This window comes from Cebidichthys violaceus, unplaced genomic scaffold, assembly GCF_023349555.1.
Source record: "Cebidichthys violaceus isolate CVI_PGR_0920_01 unplaced genomic scaffold, fCebVio1.0.p SCAF_21, whole genome shotgun sequence".
Lineage (NCBI taxonomy): Eukaryota > Metazoa > Chordata > Actinopteri > Perciformes > Stichaeidae > Cebidichthys > Cebidichthys violaceus.
Window position 1 is genome coordinate 5,367,228 of NW_027176384.1, and position 22,851 is coordinate 5,390,078.

The 22,851-nt window shown below is 42.8% G+C and overlaps 2 protein-coding genes across 2 annotated transcripts in view; one reads left to right on the forward strand and one right to left on the reverse strand.

Moving 5' to 3' along the window:
• Nucleotides 1-220: 220 nt before the first annotated feature.
• csrp2 (cysteine and glycine-rich protein 2) lies at nucleotides 221-10,611 on the forward strand. Its single transcript, XM_068717039.1, has 6 exons — nucleotides 221-354; nucleotides 2,582-2,704; nucleotides 4,770-4,938; nucleotides 6,181-6,310; nucleotides 7,707-7,800; nucleotides 10,418-10,611. Exons 2-6 carry the CDS (start codon nucleotides 2,593-2,595, stop codon nucleotides 10,492-10,494), a joined length of 582 nt encoding a protein of 193 aa, XP_068573140.1. The 5' UTR covers nucleotides 221-354; nucleotides 2,582-2,592; the 3' UTR covers nucleotides 10,495-10,611.
• An 8-nt stretch (nucleotides 10,612-10,619) lies between these two features.
• Nucleotides 10,620-22,851, reverse strand: part of zdhhc17 (zinc finger DHHC-type palmitoyltransferase 17) — a 36,593-nt gene continuing 24,361 nt past the window's right edge. The window contains exons 10-17 of the mRNA XM_068717038.1: nucleotides 21,472-21,574; nucleotides 17,621-17,743; nucleotides 16,690-16,752; nucleotides 16,498-16,591; nucleotides 14,739-14,822; nucleotides 14,496-14,653; nucleotides 14,289-14,383; nucleotides 10,620-13,558 (exon numbers count right to left, since the gene is read on the reverse strand). Coding sequence (XP_068573139.1) covers nucleotides 13,420-13,558; nucleotides 14,289-14,383; nucleotides 14,496-14,653; nucleotides 14,739-14,822; nucleotides 16,498-16,591; nucleotides 16,690-16,752; nucleotides 17,621-17,743; nucleotides 21,472-21,574 — 859 coding nt within the window. The 3' untranslated portion in view covers nucleotides 10,620-13,419. The remainder of the gene's footprint in view (nucleotides 13,559-14,288; nucleotides 14,384-14,495; nucleotides 14,654-14,738; nucleotides 14,823-16,497; nucleotides 16,592-16,689; nucleotides 16,753-17,620; nucleotides 17,744-21,471; nucleotides 21,575-22,851) is intronic.

The window sequence follows — 22,851 nt, forward strand, 5'->3', positions numbered from 1 at the left end:
GAACTTAGTGCATCGTATTCTCTGATTTGAAAGTCTCGCTATACAGAAAAATGCTTCCATGTAAGCTGGCCATGAGCCTATTACATACGCATCATTATTTGGTCCTCCGTTTACCATGAATCAAAATTTCTGACGGCACCTGAAGGTAGCAGTGTTGAGTTCACGCCCCTTGAAGCCCCTCCTTGTGCTGAAACAGTAAAAATGTGGAGTATGTGGCAACGCAGCGTCAGTGCGGTGGTGTCTGCTGCAGTCTGAGGATCCGGAAGATCGTCTTGATACACAAAGAGCGCATCCAGCTGGAACCTAACTTCACACCTACCTACACCATACCTGCTTTTTAAAAGTCCACATAAGGTAACTTTGATTTTGTTTTTGTTGTTGTAATTTTTCAATTAAAACGTTGAAACTCAATTCTGTGGATTTCTGACCGGTTTACTGACAAACTTGTACTTTTATTGAATGTTACTGAATATATTACATGTGTTGGTTGAAGAGCAAATACAGTTAGTGTACTTCTTATACGTTGTATAACAAACTTTTGGACAACTTTTGCGCAATTACCATGGCCGCAGGTTCCAAGTGAATCTCTTTAGTTATGCATTGCCCAATGTATCAATACTTTGGATACATTATTGCTTTTGCCATTTAAAGCCGACACAAATAAGGTGAAAGGGCAGAAGTTAGCTAGCAATACAATAAAAATACCGAAAGACAAATTATCAGGCCAAACAATACCCGCAAAACTATGTGGGTAACATTAGCATAAAAACATGCTAGACTAAATTAATATGTAGTGTTTTAAATGCTGTATAACGTTAATAATAACATGCTAACGCTGCCAAGTTATTTTTTTTTCATTTTACATATTACGTCGAAGAGAAATGTAATTTACTTTAGCTAATAACGTCACCTAATACACTTTTATGAGAACAACATCTCACTGTACCCACCGGAATGTTGTACAGCTAGCAGGATCAGATTGCTAAACCATTAAAGACATTGACGAAATTTGACACAGACACCTGGTCCAGGTGATAATATTGGTTCAGTATGTTTTCAAGGGTCAGAGGTCACACCTTATATTGCTGTTGGAGAAAAATAACTTTTAGAATGATCAGTTCTTATTGTTTAACATACAAGGCTCCGTGAAGTCTGTGACTACTGTGTGAAATCTCTTCACACTCGTTATCCTCAGATGTTCCTTGTTTAGCAGTCACTGTGACCTTCTGTAAGGGACGATTGTATATCTTACTAAACGTCAAGATGACGTTTGCTTGTGCGGAAGGGGCGAGTTCAAGACATGCTATGTAGCTTTATGCAAATGATTCTGTGCAAACGCACTTGTGTGTTATCCGAAGTATAAATATCAGAGACTCAGAGACAGACCTCTGAGCAGCCTTGATACATGACTTGTATGTGTTTCAACTCTGTCTCCTTCTTGCAAGAATAAATGTCCTGTGATAATTACTTTTACATCGGCTTCGAGTCAATTTCTCTAACAATTGACTATACTACTCTGAAAAGTGCCAGGAGTAAAACAAAAAATAAAGTTCAATTAAAAATCAGATGCAATTTCATGTAATGGCAGTAATGTCCCAGAGTTTCCAAAGGGTTCAGTGAATCACCCTTTTGTAAAGAGTTCAACAATAATAAAATGTAATTAATCTTGGTAGAGTGGAACATTTAAGTGACCAGCAATGATCTCAGAGCTGTTTAGGATTCTTTTTTGGGAACAAGCACTGAATACTGAATGAAATGTGCCGTGTTTGAAATCACTGAATATCAGCCCAGATGTTGGTCTTTGGCCTCTTAAGTCTAAAAATAGCATTAATGAATCAAAGGCACATGTGTGAATCCTTAATTGTAGACTAGATATTGCCACTGAACCCTGTGAGGCTTTCAATTGACTGCGGTTTCTGTGATGCGGTTTTTCTCATCACACCCAACCCCCTGAGGGTAATGTCAGTGTTCTTTTGATCCCCCCTGTCATGCCTGGGCCTGTTCTACACTCTCTAATCCAGCTAGGAGGAGGACCGACCACATTAATGGTTTCTGCTGCTTTGTGATTTCTCTTCAAATTAATCAAAAATAACAGAGCTTTTTCATTTCAGTCTTCCCGAATATGATATCGCAGCAGGCTTGCTTTTGCAGTGATGAAATGTTAAATCTGTCTTGCCCCATTTTGACACAATTTTTAAAGGGGAGTGAGTCTGTAATTACAGACAGATCCACTTGCACGTCATGTCATGGAGGCTCTGTGAGGTAACAACAGTGGTTACTTTACGCTGCTGTTTGTGTTTGTATCCTGCATTCATGGCATTCAACAAAACCTGAAGGCATGGTGCCCTGAAACATTCCTTTGGGTATTAGTCTGCCCTGTTGTTCAGGCCGACCTCTTTTTGCATTGTTATTATTATTTTTTCAGTATAGCAGCGGTGGCCTGGAGCAGCGGATTCAGTTCAACCATGTGCAACATTAGAAATCCCCCCCACACCCAATAGAGCTTATTGGTGGGACGGTCAAAGTAACCCTGCCCCAGACGCTTCAGCCTCTCATATCATCTCCATCTCTCCCTTCTCAGAAACACTAACGATGCCAAACTGGGGAGGAGGCAACAAGTGCGCAGCATGCTGCGGGACGGTTTACCACGCCGAGGAAGTGCAGTGTGACGGGAAGAGTTTCCACAAATGCTGTTTTCTCTGCAGTAAGTACGGCTGGAACACCTCAACGCGTGTACTAAGAGCATAGCAGTGTTTGTGCAGGTTTTAGCTCATGAAGTAGAGATCTGATTTGTCACTGGTAACCATTTTTCAAGCATACCACATAATCTCACATTAATGTCTTCCTTTTTATAAAGATAGTCTGTATCCGTTTACTCAACGTCGGGAGTATTACTCTGCGGCTGTGCAGGAGCTCTCTAACATTTTAACATGAAGCCTGTATTACTAACATGGGGACATGGACTTTGAAGACATGGGCATTTACCAGGGATGGTTGGTTCAAAAGAGGCTGTGGAGTGACATCATGGGAAGTGTAGGATAGTGCGCTTGCTCCATGCTACAGACTAAACGTCAGGACACCTGAGCCTCCGCTGCTGCTTTGATTTTGAATATTATTTTTCTGTTGTCTCTTGTGAGTTCCACGACTTAATATAGTTCCCCTTTTTAATAATATGTTCTTGCCACATATAAAGTATGAGTGAAAGACCATTTTGTAATGTTGAGAACTTATGACTCTAAAGCGTCTCATTCTCAAGGCCCCCCCCCAAAAAAAAAGAAAAACGTTGAGAAGCGTTGTGAAAAGGATCCTACGAACTTCTTCGATTTAAAAAGGTCACTGAAAGTTAATACACGAGAGGCAGCTCTTATGTCTCAGATGTCTGAGCTTCTCCATTAGAAGGCAGACAAACACATTCGTTCGGACAGCTCAGACGTTGTTTTTCAAGCTGTTGCCTGACCTTGCCAAAAGTCTTAAAAGTAATTGTTAACCTGCCAAGAGCAGATATTGCATCAACCTGCACAAATTATTTCATCATACCCTTTTCTGTTCTGTCCTTGGTCCAAGCTGCAGACAGCCATGGAAGATCAGGAGAAAGACTGGTAAACTCAGCTTCACCTCTCCACAGCTGGTCAAAGGAAGCTCATACTGACATTTGTCTCACTGTTTGCTGATTTCACGCTGTATTCTTATCCGATTGTTGGACGGGTGGGCCTCTTGTTTTAGAAAATAGAGACCAGAATTATACAAACTCTTTCATTCAGCTGCTATCAAGAGAGGACCAAAGCAATATGAGCCACAAAAAGATGAGTTTATTTTCTCCCACACAGTGGCAGCTTTGTCTGACATTCCTACTGAGGAGATTACGGGCAAGAGGACTTGGTGTCCTTGGCTCTGCTTTGCCCTTTTCTCCAGTTTCTCAGTTTTGACATTCTGTGACATTCACCACTTTTCATTTCTGTGTATGAAAGGCATCTATATACTGACAGAGCTCTCACACAGAGCCTCATGCGACCCTTTGTGCACTTACTGAAACTTTGTTTTCATTTTTATTTGCTTATACTCTCTGCTAGCGGTTATGCATAAAGATGGATGATCCAACTGTAGTGAAGGGATACTTGAAATGATCAGAGAAACCCTCACAGTATATGAAAATTTAGGAGCGATTGGATTGGACAAACCGAAATCTTCAAACAAGCCCGCAAAGCTTTCATTTTGAAAGTCTTTCGAGATCAGTGGAGACAATTTTTCCCAGCCAGTTGTGTGAAATATTAAACCGGTATCGGGCGGTCACACAGTGCAGGCCAGTGTGTGAAGAATTCCACTAATCCCAGCACCAGCCAGTGTGCAGTCTTAAACCACTGTAATGCTTTTGTTTTTCAAAACAATGCATTCTTTACCGTGTAGAAACCTGCTCAAAAAAACAAATCGCCCCAACTGCTGCTGTAGAGTTTAGATCTAATGAATCCTGCACTGACATCAGAAAAACTACCTATGATGAAAATCTAGATTAAAAAGGCATATATAAGAAATGCCTTTTCCTGCTTTGTATATGAATACTTTTACTTTATTGGTTGAGTTTGTGTTTTTCCGGTTTTGCTAACTTAACGTGTTTTTTCACATCACAAAGTTTTCCCAGTGAGCACACGTATATATCTAGCCTTTCCTAGTGTAAAAGTAATTTCTTTCTCCGAGAACATGTCAGCGACATCCTGATCACAGGAAGATGCTGTGTTCCACTTGCGTAACTCCTTCTCTCTGTGCGTCCTCAGTGGTCTGCAGGAAGGGCTTGGACAGCACCACGCTGGCTATTCATGACCAGGAGATCTACTGCAAGTCGTGCTACGGGAAGAAGTACGGCCCCAAAGGCTACGGCTACGGTCAGGGGGCGGGGACGCTCAACATGGACCGGGGGGAGCGGCTGGGAATCAAACACGAAGAGTGAGCTGGGCTGTCGATTGGGACGGTCGAGATGATTATTTCAGCCAACACGGAACCAGAGTTATCTGCTTTAGCGTGCTGTGTGGGCAATCGATTGTAGTGTTATCAACATTGTCATGCGATCCATCATCACTGTGTATGCTGCTACTCAGGGTTGTATTCCTGTTTGTTACTTGCTATACTTGGTCAGAGCTGTGTTGTTGTTGTTGTTGTTATTGTTTTTTTTTATTTGACTGTTTTGCAAATATTATAGATTGAATGCAACACAAAAGACATCTTGAAATGTCTGCATAGAGGCTCATTTATCACACTCGACTGCACAAGTGGTTGCTGTGCGGTTGACAAGGTCAGTAATGATGTTTACCTGTCGTGGCTGCTGACTCTGTGACTGTGTTATTGCCCACAAACAGCATGCATTCACTGTGCTGAACTTGTAATGGTTCTTAAATACATACTTCACATAGAATTCATGTAAGCTAATGTCAAATACAGACACTAGTATAGCAGCAGAAACCCCTTTGCTCTTCCCTGTAGCCTTTTCTGTTTCTTACCGCCTGAACCTGAACCTTAACTGAATGTATTTATTTGAAGAATTTGTAGATCCAGGAAGAGAAAAGTGAAATTCTCCTCATTATACACATGATGTGACGGCACCACAAACAAACACCCCCCCCCCCCCCCCTACCCTGAATGTTTACGCCTGCCTCAGGCGTCAGGTGACGGCCGTTATGAAAGAGTTTGATTATGTAACTCTCTGTCCTCCGCCACAAAGGGCTTTCATTCAGGGGCCGCTGGGGCTGGCAGTCACCCTTCGATAAGCACCGCTCCGGGGGCCCAGTGGGCCCTCTCACTCTCCCACCACTGGCTGAGGACAGAGAGAGAGACAGTAGTGAAGTAGGGTCTGCCAGGTTTATTTATGGTGTTTTTGTCTTTTAAAAAAGTTTTTTCAATCATTTATAAAGTTGTCTCAACATATGAAGAATCAATGTTTAACTCATACTTAACTATCAATGAGAATTACTGCATATGTCAATGTTTTGGGTCATACTTGGTTCACTATTAGTACATGAGTATATGTTTTCTCCAAAAAAGAAGAGGTTCTGGTACAGAATGAGTTTCATTTCAAAATCGGATATCCACTACTTAAAAAGATTTTCTATGACATAAATTACTTTTTAAAGGATCAACTTCTGCCTCTAACAATTTGTCATGTTCTTCATATGCCCCCCCCCCCCCCCCCAGGACACAGACTCACAGACCGACCACCAACCCCAACCCGTCCAAATTTGCACAGAAATTTGGAGGTTTGGACAAATGTGCCCGGTGTGGAGACTCGGTCTATGCAGCGGAGAAGATCATGGGGGCAGGCAAGGTGAGAGCTTTGTCTGTCGAATGGATTGCCATGATAGTTGGTACATATATTCATGCGCCCCTCAAGATGAATTGTAATCACTTTGATGATCCTCTGACTTCATCTAGAGCCACCACCGGGTCAAAATCTTTGTCCAGTGCTTTGGTTACGGTTAGCCCTCGACCTTGTACGGTTGTGATCACAATAGAGTCTTGCAGGAGTATTCACACTTTTTCAAAACTCCTGGGTAACCATCTAGGTGGGACCATGTTTACCATGCCTACAGACTGCTAGACAGAGCCAGAGAGTTGTGTTTGCAGAATAAGAAACGCACTCTGGACACAATATGTACTGTCAGACATCTGCCAAGTTATTAGCCAAGTTGATTATTAAGCTGTCACTAGTGACTAGTGAGGTTTCATTTATTGTCATGACAACACTGACCGAGAGCATACATGTAGGCAGCGCCTGGGAATATGATCTTTCACCCCAGAATTTAAGGATGTGCTCCTGCAACTCTACTCTGGTGTTTCTTGTTCACTCGAATGACATAAAAAACCCAGAATGAGTTTCACTTATTCAAGCTGCAGTGTGAACTTAACAGCGTAATGACTGCATTATTATCTCTGTGTGGTGTATAGTCCACTTCACCATGGTGCATCATAAAGTTTGATCATAAGCAGAAATCAATCCTCCCCAGCGGTGTTGGTTCCTTGAACTCCACAGGATGGAAATCCACATCTCAAACCGCTGGAGTACAACTCTGTTTTAACAGTGCTGAACCACTTGCAGGAGGTTTGGTGTGGTCTCCTCTAATGAGAGAACACAAAATCCTGTTTTTCTGATTGAAGCCGTTCCATGACGTTGGGATGGGAGCTTCCTAACAGCTGGCGTTAATCGAGCGCGGGCTGTCTGGACAGCGGGGCTCTGGCACAGTTGCAGCAGATGAAGTCACGAGGCTCGCACTCATGAAATGTTTCGACAGGATGTTTTGGTTCTGAGGAAGAAAAATCAATGAGTCTCGGACACGTCCACAGAAGAAAAAAGACTTGTGTTCTGAGAAGCTCTGTTTTTCCCTCCAAAAATGGGAGCGGAGTGTTTCCTGTCGCTGATCGCATGTGGATTCACACGAGCTGTTTCATGGCAGGTGATGTCATCGGGTTTATGTGTTTCATAATGGAAGGAAATCTACGAGGCTCCACTCATTGGTTCAAAGCACAACTAGTAATTTTCGCTGTTCTGATGGGACTTGATGAAGGAAAGACGTATGCCGCGAGAAACATCTGCTATTATCAGCTCTTGAATAACTTTTTTGTCTGTCAATTTAAAAGGTAGATTTAGCGTTAAAGCATGAAGACAGACTTGAACAGCAATACAATTCTCGATACAATTAAAACGTGTCCCTTTCTCCTCATAGCCGTGGCACAAGAACTGCTTCCGCTGCGCAAAATGTGGCAAGAGCCTGGAGTCGACCACTCAGACTGAGAAAGACGGAGAGATCTACTGCAAAGGTGAGACAAAAACATCTGAGGTGACACCAAGTATGTGTAACGTTTCACTCACAGCATTACAACAGCATCACACTCTGATCAGCAGCAACACATTTTTTCACTGAAACATCATGAATGAGTCGTGGGTTTAGTTTACCATGTGATCACTGGCACTATGGACCTACATTCACTCCAAATGTATCATTTGACATGAAAGATTTAGACCTGATAAACTTCAGCATGTTATCATCATGCTGGTGTTAGCATTAGCATTGAGGCATCTGTCGAGACACTAGCGAAGCGGTCTATTTGGCTTATACTAGTTCAGCCAAGTTGCAGAAACGATGACTCATGGCGTGGTTGAGAATTTGTGGATCGTCATGACAACACTGATCGACAGTGTGCAACTAGGCTGTGTGCATTGGACTGTGAAAAGCCTACACATTGTGCCTTTAAATTACTTTATGCTTGTTTTTGCCTCCAAAACTATTGACAATCTCATCAGCCTCAACTGTGCTTAGCGCTAATTAGCAAATGCTAACATGCTAAACCGAGACGCTCAACATGGCAGACACATCCAGTCCGGGTAGACACTACATCTGTCAACATGGTCGTTGTGAGCATGTTAGCACGCTAATGTTAGCATGTAGCTTACGTACAGCCTCACAGAGCCTCAGTAGCCGTATTATAGGTAAATACGAGCAATAACCAGACCAAGAGAACCTTTAACACCTGCTCATAAGATGAATTAAGGATTCACAAGTTTGTGCAGAGATCAGCTCTTGCAGACCTCCACCGTGAGTTCTCCCTCCTCATCAGCACAATGAGATGGGGCGGTTTGGTTAAACAGAAGACATAAAAAACAGATGGATGTTTTGCTGAGTATCATAATGAAACTTTGTACTGATGAGGAGGAATGTTGCATCTCTGCTCTAAACCCAAACAGGCCAGACTCTGCTGCTGCTATCAGTCTGTGGTTCAGAGACTTTCCATCTGTCTGAGCAGCAGCTGGATATTGTTACTCTAATCAGGAACATTTTAAAGTCGCATGTGGACAGCAGGACGGAGATGTTCCCCCTTTGTTAACATTTTGTTTAAAACAAACCAGAAGTGGTTTTCAGAGAGTATAAAAAAAAAAGTCAGAAATTCTGCACCTCATTGTTCTAACCACAACCTGAATGATGAGCTCGTTCTAAAAGTCGCATGTTGATGTGAGGTAAACAGCTCTGAGTGTTCGAGCTGGGAAACCGCACGCACGCACGCACGCACCATTTCCATTCTGTGAGATCAGATCTCCACTCAGGCTGAAGGTGGTAAAAACATTTGAGGGAAATGTCTTATTTAGATGCAGTAAAACTTAATGTTCTTCTTACCTGGAGAACTTTTTGTCCATCAAGGTTTGATTTATTAGAAGCTGTATAAAAACACCAGCTGTGGCTCATCTCAATACACTAGAACTCAGTGGTGATTGGTTGTCAGCAGCAATAATTAGTCTGAATCATGGAAAATGTGTAGCTCAGTGATAGTTCAGCTCCCTGATATGGGGGAAAAATCATTGATTTTGATAAAAAATCTGTTGCATTTTTTTAACAGCTATTTTTTAAACGTCATAAGTTAGTAACATTAATTAACTGTGTACATCTAGGATGCTAAAATAATGTGTCTGGAATTTATCTAAGGACCAAAGATATCTGGTATTTTACTAGATATGTTTAAACTAGAAAAATATGCACGTCTGGAAGAATAGAAGCAGGTTTTTTCAAAGTGTCTCAGTGATGCAGGAAATACGCTTTTATTTTCCTTTTGATTGAAATCCTACAATACTAATTAGTGGATTATTTGTAAAAAAAAAAAGTTGCGTGGATGATCTCCAAAAATTGTCTCTTCACGTATGAAACATGTACCGTACCTAGATACAAAGAAAAAAAGCCCTTTAACAAGATTAAAGGGAAAATTCACCTTTAAATGTGGATGTCCAATCAGTGTTGATGGTCCTCAGAGCGTGCTACACTGACCCAGAAAGCTGCGCAAAATGTTTTGTTCTTCCTGCATCCTGACTCGACAGTGAAGAAGTTGGAGGTGAGGAATAACTACAGGCTGCAGGCATATTTAATCGAGCCCGAGTATGCGGCTAAAGAAATGCAGTGGAGAGAGCTCTCGTGGATCTGGCCCAGCAGGGAGCCTCTGGACGCCAGAAGCTCGCGCGCAATGCATTCTGGTACATGGCGGCACTGCCGGCACGGGTCAGCTCAGTCAATATATAGCACTGAGGAATTTATTGCTTCGGTCATCTCAGTTTACCATCAACACTGATTGGACATCCAAATAAAAAAGTGGTGCATTTTCCCTTTAACTTTAGGCCAGAAGATGTTTTGTCACGTTTGATACATACTGTGTATATATAGCTTTGTTTTTTTTTTTAATCCCATGAGGGACGGGCCACAGGTTTGGCATGACATGGAAATGTAAAGTAACCATGATTCTCACACTGGTGAGGATTCTTCCCTCTTTGTGAAAGCTTGTCTGGGCAACATGAAATCACCTACAATTTTTAAATGCCTGTTTTTAGTCAGCCTTGTGAGGATGCAGTCACCTGCAGCTCGTTAATGTTTATTATTTCCGCTCTCTCCCTCCACAGCGTGTTACGCCAAGAACTTTGGGCCCAAAGGCTTCGGTTACGGCCAAGGAGCCGGCGCTCTGGTTCACGCTCAGTGATCACACGCCTGCTCTACATTCCTCTATCCAACATGATCATCCACCGCCCCACCCCCCCGTTGTTTCCTCCCTCGATGATACAAATAAAAAAACATTAAACCAAAACCCACTTGTTCACATTTGACTGTATTTTATTATTAAAGCCATTAAAACTGAACCATGCCCATATGTTTACATCTGAAGCGGAGTTACAGTGATGTCTGAAGGTGGGCAGAGAGGCACTGGAGATGATTATGTGCTTTCACTTTTTTTTTTTTTTGTATTTTATTATCCCACATGGCGAGAGGAGAGGGGAGACAGAACAGAGACTTTTCAGGCTGCTGGAAGAACTAGTGAGGACTGATACGACTTTGAATTCATGTCCTGGATGAGCTCTGCCCTAGAAAAACAAAACAAAAAATACACGAGCCCTCCTTTACCTCCGGTCACTTAAAAGGCAATATTAGAACACAAGTGGTTAGTTACTGGTTACTGATATATCAAGTCACGACCTTTGACCTTTTAAAGCACGCGAACGCTAGGGGCTGTGTGTTGTCTTTGCAGGGCAGAAATGACATCAGTGGTTGTTTAGCAAGATGAGGGGGGGAGGGGGGCGAAATATGGACCGATGACATAACCGTCCCCTTCTGATGATGAAGATGCAAACACGAGGCCCAAAAGTTCCCGTGGCCTTAATGTAATAGAACCTCCCCTCTACCCTTTAAACTATTGCATGATCACATTTCAGCTTTTAGAAAACAAAAAAAAAAGTTGGTGTCTGCCTTAGTTCTCTAGTGTTTTTGCTTTACAATTTGTACATCCAGTGGTATAACAAACCCAGCGATATATGACATAGAAATGATAAAACAAAACCAAAAATAAAAAAATCAACCTTTAGGATGACAACAGAGTTCACAAGTATGGAACATTCAAATATATTACACACTTGCACAGGAGGGCCCGACTGCAAATCTGGCAACCTGAAAAAGAACTTCCACTAAACACACTGGATTTGAGAGAAATAAAACTAATACAAAAACAAAAGTACAGACAAATGAAATGCAGAAAAGTACTTCCAAATACTTAACATTCACTATATACAGACACATGGCTTGCCGGGCTGTCAGCATGGTGATGACTACGGGTCGGGTCGATGGGGGGGACGGGGACGTGAGAGCCCAGCTGTCCCGAGCACGAGCATCGTACATGCAGTGGATAGTCCTCGGCAGGGTAGCGTCAGGGTATTTAGGGGTTAAAATGCCTACAGACAGCAGTGTCAGACATCACTAGAAGCTACGGTCATACACTTGGAGTATAGTCACTTGATCTTCTTCTTTCCGTTTGGTTGGAAGAAATCCCCTCGCCCCCCCGCCCCCCCCCCCCCCCAACTCAGAAAAAAAAAAAATTAAATCCAGGGGCACCTTCAACTGACAAAAAAGAAAATAGTTACAGAGAAAATATATTGTTTATGTACAGGTGCACATTCTTTACACTTCAGTTCATCCTGCTGCTGACTGCGGGGGGGTGTGGGGGGCAGACAGGAAGTGATGGGAGTTGGCCATGTCTGATGGGCCCCTCCTCTTCCTCTCTGTAAACAATGGAAGTGTCGCTGATGGGCCCATGTGTTTAGTAACAGCCAAAAACAAAACAAAACTACAACTAAATGATCAGTGCAATGTCGTAGGCAGACAAAAGACAAACAAAACAATAAGACTTTACAGCTTTTTTTGAGAGAAACACACATGGAATGAACCTTCCTTGTAAACTCGTCCGTCCTTCCGCCGCATTCCCCTTCCTCTTCTACTGCTGCTAATAAATACACTCGCTATATAGAGGTTTACTGTGACGCTCCATGTCGAACCGCTGCAGGTACTTGTTTAACCTTTTGTTGTCATAAAAACCTACTTCAGCTAAAATTATGTGAAATGTAAAAATGGTGGCGCTAGCACATAATTACTTTATCTATAAATAGTTTTAAAATAAATATACCTGTATCACATTGTCTGTAGGATATTTTCTGTTGCCTCTATGGTGATCGCCGCTGGAGGAGTCATGCACTTCGTCCTGTGTGGACGCCGCACAACGACTGCTGTCAGGGTGCAAAAAAATAACATAGAAACCGCTCAGGTATCTCCTAAAATTCCGTCTCACAGCTTTTGTCTCGACAGGTGAGAAGTTGGACTCCTGCAGCGGCTCCACCTCTTACCCAACTCTGATGAGTTCAACTGTGTTAGCAAATCCTCATCAGCTCGACTCATCACGGTGCAAAATCAAGACTTTTAGAAAAAGACATTCCCTTATCTCTATCATACTTAGAAACAAATTCATGATTTAAAAAACAAACAAGAACGTTTTTTTTCCTTCAGCCTCCCTGGCCAGCACAGTCTTCACAGGAACGACAGACTTCCTGAACCAATCAAAAACAAACAAAATACGTACAGGGCATATCAACAGGGACACCATAAATAGGGATATAAAGTGGGAGGGGCAAATAGAGATGCTGCCATGGTATGGGGCTGCAGAACAGAAATGCTTTTATTTTGGAACTCCTCTGGTCCGTCGGCCTCTCTCCTCTCCGTTTGTGCCTGGCAGCAACTCACCGTCCAAAAGAGCTGAGGAGAGGAGACGAGGTGGAGGGGTGGGACGGCTGATGCTGTAGAATAGTAGTAGTAGTAGTAGTAGTAGTAATAGTAGTAAAGGTGGTGGTGAGGGCGGGGGGCGGGGGGTGGGTGTGGTGTTGCCCCATAACAGCATGCTAGTCCTGGCTGATTATTTTTTTCCAAGTCTTTTGATCGGTGTGGGAGAGATGGTCCAAAAAAAGCAAGCGCTCTTGAGAACAGCATCGCTCCGATATGAACGCCAGCGTGTGTGGGTGGGGGGAGACGGGGAGGGTAATCCTTCTAAGCGACACTGCCCCCCCCACCACCTTCCCCTTTTCTTTCTCCTCTACACCAGCTGGTAGCCCGAGCCTGACGTCTGGTCGTACTCTATTGTGTACTGCGTGGTCCAGTCCACCGCCACGGGCCGGATCAGACCGCAGCAGCGGATCTCGAAGAAATCTATGAGGTTTCTGATGCAGCCGTGGCTGCAGAGAGAGAGAGAGAGATTACCATGTTATTATCATTTACCATGGTAATAACTAAAAAGTACTAATCACATAATTTCTAAGAACTGCTGGTGTTTTATTTAAAGAATAATTTTAATTTTAATTAATTAATTTAATTAATAATTTTAATTTTAATAATTTTTTTTCATTTAAAGACTACTCCACCAGTTTAGCATTACACTCTTGTCAAAACCGGGCACCTACATTAACCTCAGTGTAACTGGACCGCCGACAGTTCAGTCATAGGTTCCTCTGACTCAAGTGACATCACTTGAGGATATTAATCAGACATCACACAGCTCCCACTAGAGAGAACATATCTTTTTTTCCCCCTGATTTGGGCGAACCAAGCCCCGACGGACCCAAATTTGGGTCCGCTGTAGCATTTACCATCCAAAAAGGTCCATTTATGCATAAAGAATTTCAATTTGTGCAGTGTTCCATCTTAATGTTCTCTTAACCAGTAACATATATACTGATATTTACAAATCTGAACAAATTTCACAAGGGTCAGCTTTCTACAATATAAAAACTACTAAAATACACCTTATATTTAGACGAAAATCACTCTCTTTACTATGGGTTGAAAAAATCGAGGAAAGGCCTATAAATAGGCTTAGGGCTTAACGGGTTGATGCTTTTTACCGAAACTGCCTGAAAGGATGGGATTCAGCTCTCTGTAGTAAACAAATAAGAGTAGATCACTCACTTGAAGGGGCTTTCTATGGACGTGGCTGTGACTTTAAAGTGCTTGTATCTCCGAGCGTTCATCCTCTCGTTGGTGGTGATTCCCAGAGCTGCGATCTAAGAGAGGTAGAGAGTAAAGAGGTCAGCCAACATTTCACAGAGTAACACAGACTCGACAATTTAAGCGTGCGTATTACAGGCTCAATTGTAAATCCTAGTTGTCCCAGACCTGGTAGAGCTGACACATGATGAGCACCGCCACCCACATGAAGTGGAAGATGCTGTTGAGGAACATCCAGAACATCCAGGGAGAGCAGGAGGCGATCTGGGTCAGGTAGAGCCAGAAACCATCCTTGGCATAGCTGGTGGCACAGTGGATCCTCCAGTCTGAGGGAGGAGAGACCGAGGGGAGAGAGTCAGCAGAGAAACAGAGCGAAAACGAGGGAAAAGGGAGTAGGGGCTTCCTACTCACAGCAAATGCAGCCGTATATCATCCAGCAGATCATGCAGAGCAGGAAGAACAGGTAACCCATGAAGTAGCGGTGATTGCCGCTTCCTGTTGAGGAGAAACAAACATGTCAAGTCCCATTCTCATCACCTCAGCTCGTTGCTTTTGTCGTCTCTGGCGACTGAAGGGAGGTCAAGTAAACGGAAAGTCCAGAAGTGACACAAGTTTGCACACACATGCACAGAGAGACATTCAACCTCCACAGAGACTGTGTCTGTGTCTTCTGTTGTGTTAAGCCTAATTAAGGTATTTCGGGTGACCGTGGCTAAGTGGAGAGCAGGGCCCTAACCCTTTCAATCAGAGGGTCGGCGGTTCAATCACCGGCTCCTGCTTTGCTAGTCTCATGTCAATGTGTCCTCGAGCAAGACACTTAACCCCAAAACTTGCTCCCGTAGCTGTGTCTACGGTGTGTAGATAGATACTGAATTGTAAGTCGCTTTGGATAAAAGCGTCAGCTAAATGACTGTAATGTATTGTAATGTAATGGAAGCTACGGGCCGCAATGAAGGGAATATTTCTATTAGAATTGATATTTAATGTGCAATAAAGGCTGCACTTACAGGCAGTGGTGCTTTGAGCTAAATACTAACGTTTTCATCCATCTCAGTTTAGCAATGTTAGTTTTGCATGTATTGTATTTGAGAAATGAAAACTTAAATTAAAAGGGAACATGATTATCTGTACCACGTGGTATGGCACGTGTGTGCAGACAGAGTTTTTAGGGAATGTGTAAGTGTTGGAATTCTATTATAATAATAATGAATACAAAATTCAAAAAAATCAAATTATTCACAGTAATTAGTTTTTTTCGCATTCTGTGAAGACTCGCCCTACTCTGCCTTTGATTGGCTAGTACTCGCTTCCTACTTTGATGTTTTTGTCAAGTTTACTGCTGATGAAGCAGATTGATGGAAGGCTGGGAGGGTTAATAATTTTAACTCCAAGTGGATGTTGTCAAAGATGGCAGCCTTATATTAAAGGGCTCTAATACATAATTACGAGAGAAAATATATATATTTTTAAATAATGTTGCTATATAGATGGAATAATACAACAGAACCTCGATGTTGGTATGGCACAAAGCAACGACATCGCCAACCCTGCTCTAAAAGATGACAGACAATACAAAAAGAACCCATAACTGAAGGAGCTTTTTCAATCTTTCTTCCAGGCCCCTAATCTCAACAGTCAGTTCAGCGAGGCTTATTGTTCCCAGCGTCTTCCTGACCACCTGGTTTGACAGCGAAAGAGCAAAGCCCCGTCCACTCCTTCCTTCCCCAACTGTCTCCAGTCAGACGCCACCTCACATAATCCTGGACACACACTCTGGCTTCCCTTTACAACTTCATTCTGCCCTCTTCATTTCCTGTATCTTGTCATTATAGCCTTCTCCACTGTGTTGTGTAGACTGATGAACAAGTAAATGAAAAATAACCTAAACAAGTCTATATTTCATGATGTACTCTGTAAAAGGAGTTGAAATGCAATAAGTAAATCTTTTTCTCAAACTAAATCTGGTGTAATTTGGAACAGTGCTCATTAAAGGGATCCCAGCTTACTTCCAAGAACAAATTGAGAGCAGGAGTCCGGACACATGTTGCTTGTTAGAGTGGAATATGGAGCCGATAAAACACCACAATAAAAACCCACAACGGGAAGGAAAATGGCGAGTGTTTGAGAGTGAAAGTGACGTCGTAATGAATCTGCAGCGGCATTGACGTACCAACACAGTTCCCCACCCAGGGACAGTGGTGGTCGAACTTGGCGATGCAGCGGTTGCACACAGCGCAGTGTTTGGACCTGATGGGCTTCCGTATCTGTAAGGACGCAGAAATAAAGGAGCAAAAAGGTTGCATTGCTATTTCTGTTTTGCTCTGCATGTATTGTCTTGTAAAAGAGAGGAGTCAGATGTTACCAAGCAGGTGCTGCAGAATATGCTCAGATCCAGGCTGCCTGTCTCTGCCAGCTCCACAATTGTCTAGAGGAAGGAAAAGAGAAACAAAAGCAGGATTTTTTTATTTAATTTTTTTTGACAAAGGCATGGCAGAAAAATGAACTACCAACTGAGAAATTAATTCGAATCTGCACCGCAACAGAAGACCTACTGACAGCCTACAAGCTGAGGGTGAGGCTTCCAGCTGAACGATCCCACTAAACTAAAGCTACAATGGGACTGACAGTTTCATAGTCATTAGTTTGGTTTCTGTTTTGAAGGCAAAAATATTTAACATAAGGGGTTTGGATTTAATCTAACCTGCAAAAATAGAATTTTTTTCAGTTTGCTTTTACAGCATTACAGACATTACATCACTGTGCAAATAAACGAAAGCTGCAGAAATCAGAGGAAAACAAGAGGTGGAAGGGCTCCTCTGCAGTGAATGGAAAGCTTTGAAGCCTTTGATGCCGAGGCGAGTCCTGCGCTGTGTTGAACAATGCAGGATAAATATAGCGCTTCATCAATCACGGGGGCCTGGTGGGATGAAGAGGCCTCTGTTGTCCCCCATTAGAGTGCGATAATGAGGGACGGAGACACCGAGAGGCCAGAGGAATCAGCCACAATGTCTCGTTCACGTTAAAACAAATGATCGAACACCTGTATTCACTGCACATAAAGGGACAGTGTGTAGATCAGCCCTCTGCTCACACCCCCCTTTCCAAGACTGCTGAAACGTTAGCCGTAGTGCTATGCACTGGCCCTTTAACACTTTGTGTAGTAAGATACGACAAAAATAACAAAATCAAAAACATTCACAGGAGAAACAAATGGCGGAAACAAGAAAGCATCATCACTAAGTAGGGTTTTAAACATTGTTCTGAAGCGGTGTTCCTGCTGCCGGTGTCTTTACCTTTTTCTTCTGCTCCTCTGACGCTTTGATGATTCCTGGGTCGGACTTCCAGGACTTGCCAAAGTTGTAGAACAGAGCGATGGTGTTTAACAGGAAGGGCACGTGGACGGTGGCAAAGGGGAGATGTGGAGCGAAGGTTAAGGAAGACGAACGAACAACTTCTTCTGCACCTCTTTTTGCCACGATCAAATCCTATTTATTCTTGCCTGAGAATCCTCCTGTTTATAAGCCAATATGTCAACAAAACTGTGTCCTGTATTGTGTTGCAACCATGAACTATTCCTGCTCTCACAGAGGAAAGCGACCAGCACTAGCAGACTGTTTATGTGACACTGTTATGCAGTGAGTGTATACATGTACATGGGCTGACACCTGTTCCCATAGAGCACTGGTGTGCAGGTTCTACGGTCCTCTGTGTAACCAAGTGAAGCCTGTAACTGATTACGAGCAGAGTCACTCATGCAGGTGTGCATGACTCAGCTAAAATCCCACAGGAAAACCAGCCAAGTGACACAGAGAGGCCCAGACAGCTAATGTGTGGCTGAAAATGGGAAACTGGGAATAGTATGACACAATTTTTAAAAAATAAATAAAAAATTATAGAATCATCACTGTTGAGAAACAGTTTCACATGTGTCTTTTGCATCTTGCAAATTTCCTTTTCCCCCCACACTCTTATAACAAAAGATTCAAGAATGAAAGCTGGCAGACCACTACGCTTCCACTGGATGTTTTCCATAAATGCGTTGGAATCATAATGTAGGCTTAAAATGAAACACCTGCACTGTTGCTATTACAAGTGCCAAAAGTATATATGGGGGCTCGTTAAACCTCACAAGTTTCTAGTGTGAGAAACCGTTTGTCTACCAAATGCATAAGTCAGAGGGATTCATCCATGAATGTATAAAGAGAACTGGATACAGTGTTGGAGGCAGCACCCCTGTTCATCCCTATGAAAGTTTGACTTCTGAGTATAAAATGACCTGATCGTCAGCATCATTTGGCCCATAGAGCAAGCACACTAGTGTTTCCTTTAACCCGGCCTCCCAACCCTCCGTCTGCTGAGTAACGGACATCTCTATCCCGATGCAAGTCAATGGGAAAAAGTCTTCTTGGACCCAAAAGCATCACATGACAAACCCGGAAATTGTAATTCCACCGTTTGGCCACCAGAAGTATCTCCACAAAGAACTGGGTGTTGGCTTAATGAGTCAAACCCTCTCAGAGCTCGCCACTGGTCTGCTCAGTCAGGGACCGGTGGAGATGCAGAGCGATCAATGCAACTCCTCAGACAAATGGGTTTGAAGGCTTTCTCAGGGAGAGACGGGGGTCACCTCCCGTTAGCACCCAGTTATCTTTTGAAAGGCCGAGTGGTGAGGTGTTTTTGACAAGGTCTCCCTACCCAACAGCAAGAGGGTCACAGACAGATCCATCAGTTTGCTGCTGAGACTTACAATGACGTTCAGACATACTATAGTGACATTAATGCTACATCAGTACAATACAAAACTCCAGGGTCACCTGCTGGAAATGCATTCAAGACTCTATTGAGGAAAATATGATCAGAGTCTGGGAAAGACTCTGATCATACACTGCATTTTGCTCATCGGGAGAAAAGGTCACCTAAAACAGTAAAAAGTGAAACGTCTCCACCCACATCTGACCAGATAATCGTCAGGCCAGGACGCTTCAAACCAGATGTTGAAGTCCTTCAGCCTACAGCTCAAATACAAGGTTTATATTCTCATCCTTAAATCCAAGATCAATAAACCAAGAGCTCGTTGGAACGGCTTCGGAAAACCACCGCTTTCAGGTCAGAATTTAAGTGCAAATTCTAAAATTAATTTCCAGAAAATGCAAATTAACATGCATTTCCATCCGCTACTTATGCTTTGTTAAATATGAGAAGTCGGGTGCATCGAGATTAACAGCTGGTGGTCAGGTGCCATAAAAACCATTGCAGAGGAGGAGGAGATCGCGTAATTAAAAAAGCCCCAGTCAAACCTCAAACAAGTGAAAAACGATGTAAAAAACTTGATGGTGCATTATTTAAGAGGAGTTAGTCTCCTCACCTCTCCACACAGATCTGATGTTTTCGTCTGCTGCGTCTTTCTGCTTCAGTGGACGATCAAATCACAAGCACATGTACGTTGCGATTCATTCGCTACATCTGTTTTCATTGCACTTTTGTCGCATTTTGTTTTTAATCAATGCACAAAGCTTTTCCACTAGTCTAAAAGAAGACATGTTATGGAAGCGAAATAGCCAGAAATCTCAAACTTCACCAGTGCATGAAAAACGATGTTTCGCCTTAAAACAAGCACCATCCAGTCCCACAGTGTTCCTGATTTGCATATCACTCAATTTGCATGGATACATGTGATTATAAAAATATAACTCATCTGTATGCACGGAGGCATCAAGAACCAACTGTCCAACTGAGAGAGAGAGTGCCAACAGTTGACAACGCTGCAGGAGAAAAACGAGCCTCCCTGAGCTGTCAGGAACATGACTTTCAACTAAAAAGGCACCATTACTCTGAAAAAGATAAATGGTAGATACGGCACACAGGCTTAAAGACTACCTTGATAGATGGAGAGCAAACAAGAAGTACTCTTTTTTCACGAGGAAATGTCTTTAAACAAGAAAGAACCTGCCTGCCGTCAAAGGGGCAACTTTTGACCCATGTACGAACAAACAGACTGCAGGTTGAAACGTAACCTAACCGCTGCTCTTTGAGGCGGAGCACACGTATGTGAAAACCTGGCTTAAGGAGCAGGTCTGTCATTGTAGTAGATTCCCTCCATCAATTTTATGTGGAATAGACACGCCATATACCCACCAAAAACATGCTCAGTACAAATCTCCAGCAGCATTTCACAAGAACCGAAAGGAGAACGGTTTTCTTTTCCAATAAGCTCAGGTCAAAGTCATCTTACCCACTTCCCATTAGCAGAGCAGTGAGGCATACAATTTAATGCCTTCCACAAACGAGAACTCCCCTCTCACCTCCGGCAATTAGTAGCTTCCGAACAGAAAGGCAAATTCTTCCATTACATTAAAAAAAAATGTAGAGTAGCCACGCTGAGGTCAACTGCAACTCTTTGGAGTTGCTTCGTTGGGTTTCACCCAGCAGCTACTTCACACTGAACTCCCTGTTCACAACTCTAACACAGAAACAGGCACATTTGTTCTACATTTTCACTTAAAGCTCCATCACAATGAGACCGTTTGAGCCTGCAGTTGTTTCACAGAGTTTCCACTCTTTCAACTCTTTCTGCAGTAGTCCACAGGCCTGTAACTTAATCTCACTGATGTTCCGCCAGGCCAACACAAGCACTTTTCTCATCTGCAACCAAAATGCATCACAGGAAAAAAAAATCTTTTTTACAAGTCCATATTTTATTGAAATCCTCCCTGCTTGGAGATCAAATGTTTGCCAATTTTACAAACTGCCCAAACAGATTCATAAAAGCGCTTGGCTTTTGCTGAATGAATTGTGCAATTGCTAATAATTGGCTTTGAATTGATGTCTGTTTTCCACACGGTGTGCGCCGGGCCGGAAAGCATTGGCATGCCTTTCTCATCAAAGTGGGACTAATCTGACTGAGCAACTACCACATTCTGCATGACCATAAAAACGTCTCATATTGCACAGAACAAAGCTCCATGGGAAGTCACCCCAATTGTATTCTAAGCTAATCGGCTGCTGACTGTAGCGTTTTTTTGTGTGTCACTTACAGATTATTCTTCTTATCTAACTCACAGCAAGATAAAGGAATTTCCCCAAAATGTCAAACTGTTGCTGTAAGAAAAACAAAGACTGATGCCGCCTAAAGACGGAAAAGGATATCGTTCCAGAACCAGTAGAACCAGGTGGCGTACATCCAGAACTTGGTGGCCAGATAGATTCCCAGAGGGAGAGCGCTGTGCATGGAGTGGTCGAAGAAAGCCCTGCACAGAGAGAGGCGAGAGAGAGGAGAGAGGTGATCAGCAGTGTTTTTTAAAATGGTCATCTGTTCAGTTCAATATTTTTGTCTCATTAGAACTTATTTCTGTAGTTTAAGTCAAATCATAAGAAGCCAGAATTGTCCTTTAATGTGCATCATTCCCACTGCAGGCCCTGCTCAGCTCATAACTTATGTATTCAATATATCAAGGCACTCTTCCTGCAGATGTGAAGCTGCTCACTGTAGCACATGTGGAATGCAAACCTGGCTCTTAAACATTAATCCTGCGGACAGCAGCAAAAATAATCCAACCCATAACCTGCAGTTTATTTATTTGTTTATTTATTTTGCAGTGACAATGCCCACCAATCAACAGTAAAACTGTAAGTGAGCCAGAGTTAGTCAGAGAGGCTAGTTTTCATCTGCTGTCCCCAGCCAGATGTTTGAAGGCAGCCTAAACTTAAAAAAATTTGGACAGTTGGACTCAGTCATCATTGTTTTTTTCACCAAGTAGGTATTCCAAGAATGTCAGTAAAAAGAAGCTAACACACTGTGTAATGTCTGTTATTTTAGTCACAGAGCAAACAGTAGTGAGGGGCACAACAAACTATACCAGCAGGACCAGGTGGCAGTGGTAATGGGGCTTAAGTAGGGGGAACAATGGGTGTGTGTGTGTGTGTGTGTGTGTGTGTGTGTGTGTGTGTGTGTGTGTGTGTGTGTGTGTGTGTGTGTGTGTGTGTGTGTGTGTGTGTGTGTGTTTAAAGGAGTATTTGTTAATGAATGGTGTGGAATGTTGGAAATGACATGTTTGTTTGCGCGCAAGAATATGTGTGTGTGCAGTGTATGTGCTGATGCAATAAAGGCTGTGTATTCAGCGGTGTGTCAAGTACATCTATTGTAGTATAATGTATGTGTGTGGTGTCAGGACATTAGGATGGAAATTGGGACATTGGAACTAGTATCACCCGGAGACCTCTAGTCAGTCCAGTGCGGATTTTTGTGTGATTTGGGCCGTTTTTTTTTTGGGGGGGGGGGGGGGCACGTTATTTTACTGAGATAGTTTCAGAGACGAGGACATAGTACGAGAGAGAGGGGAAGTAAAGGTGGAAGCCTGTGGATTCTTAACACACAATTTCTGTAAGTTATTAATAAGCAAAAATAAGCAAATGTTAAGCAGAGCCTTGACGTCAGTAAATTCAAGTTAAATACAGACTTGGCGAAAACACAGACAGTAGGGGGTGATTTGAAGAATTACATGAAATCCCCTGGGAATAGTATTCC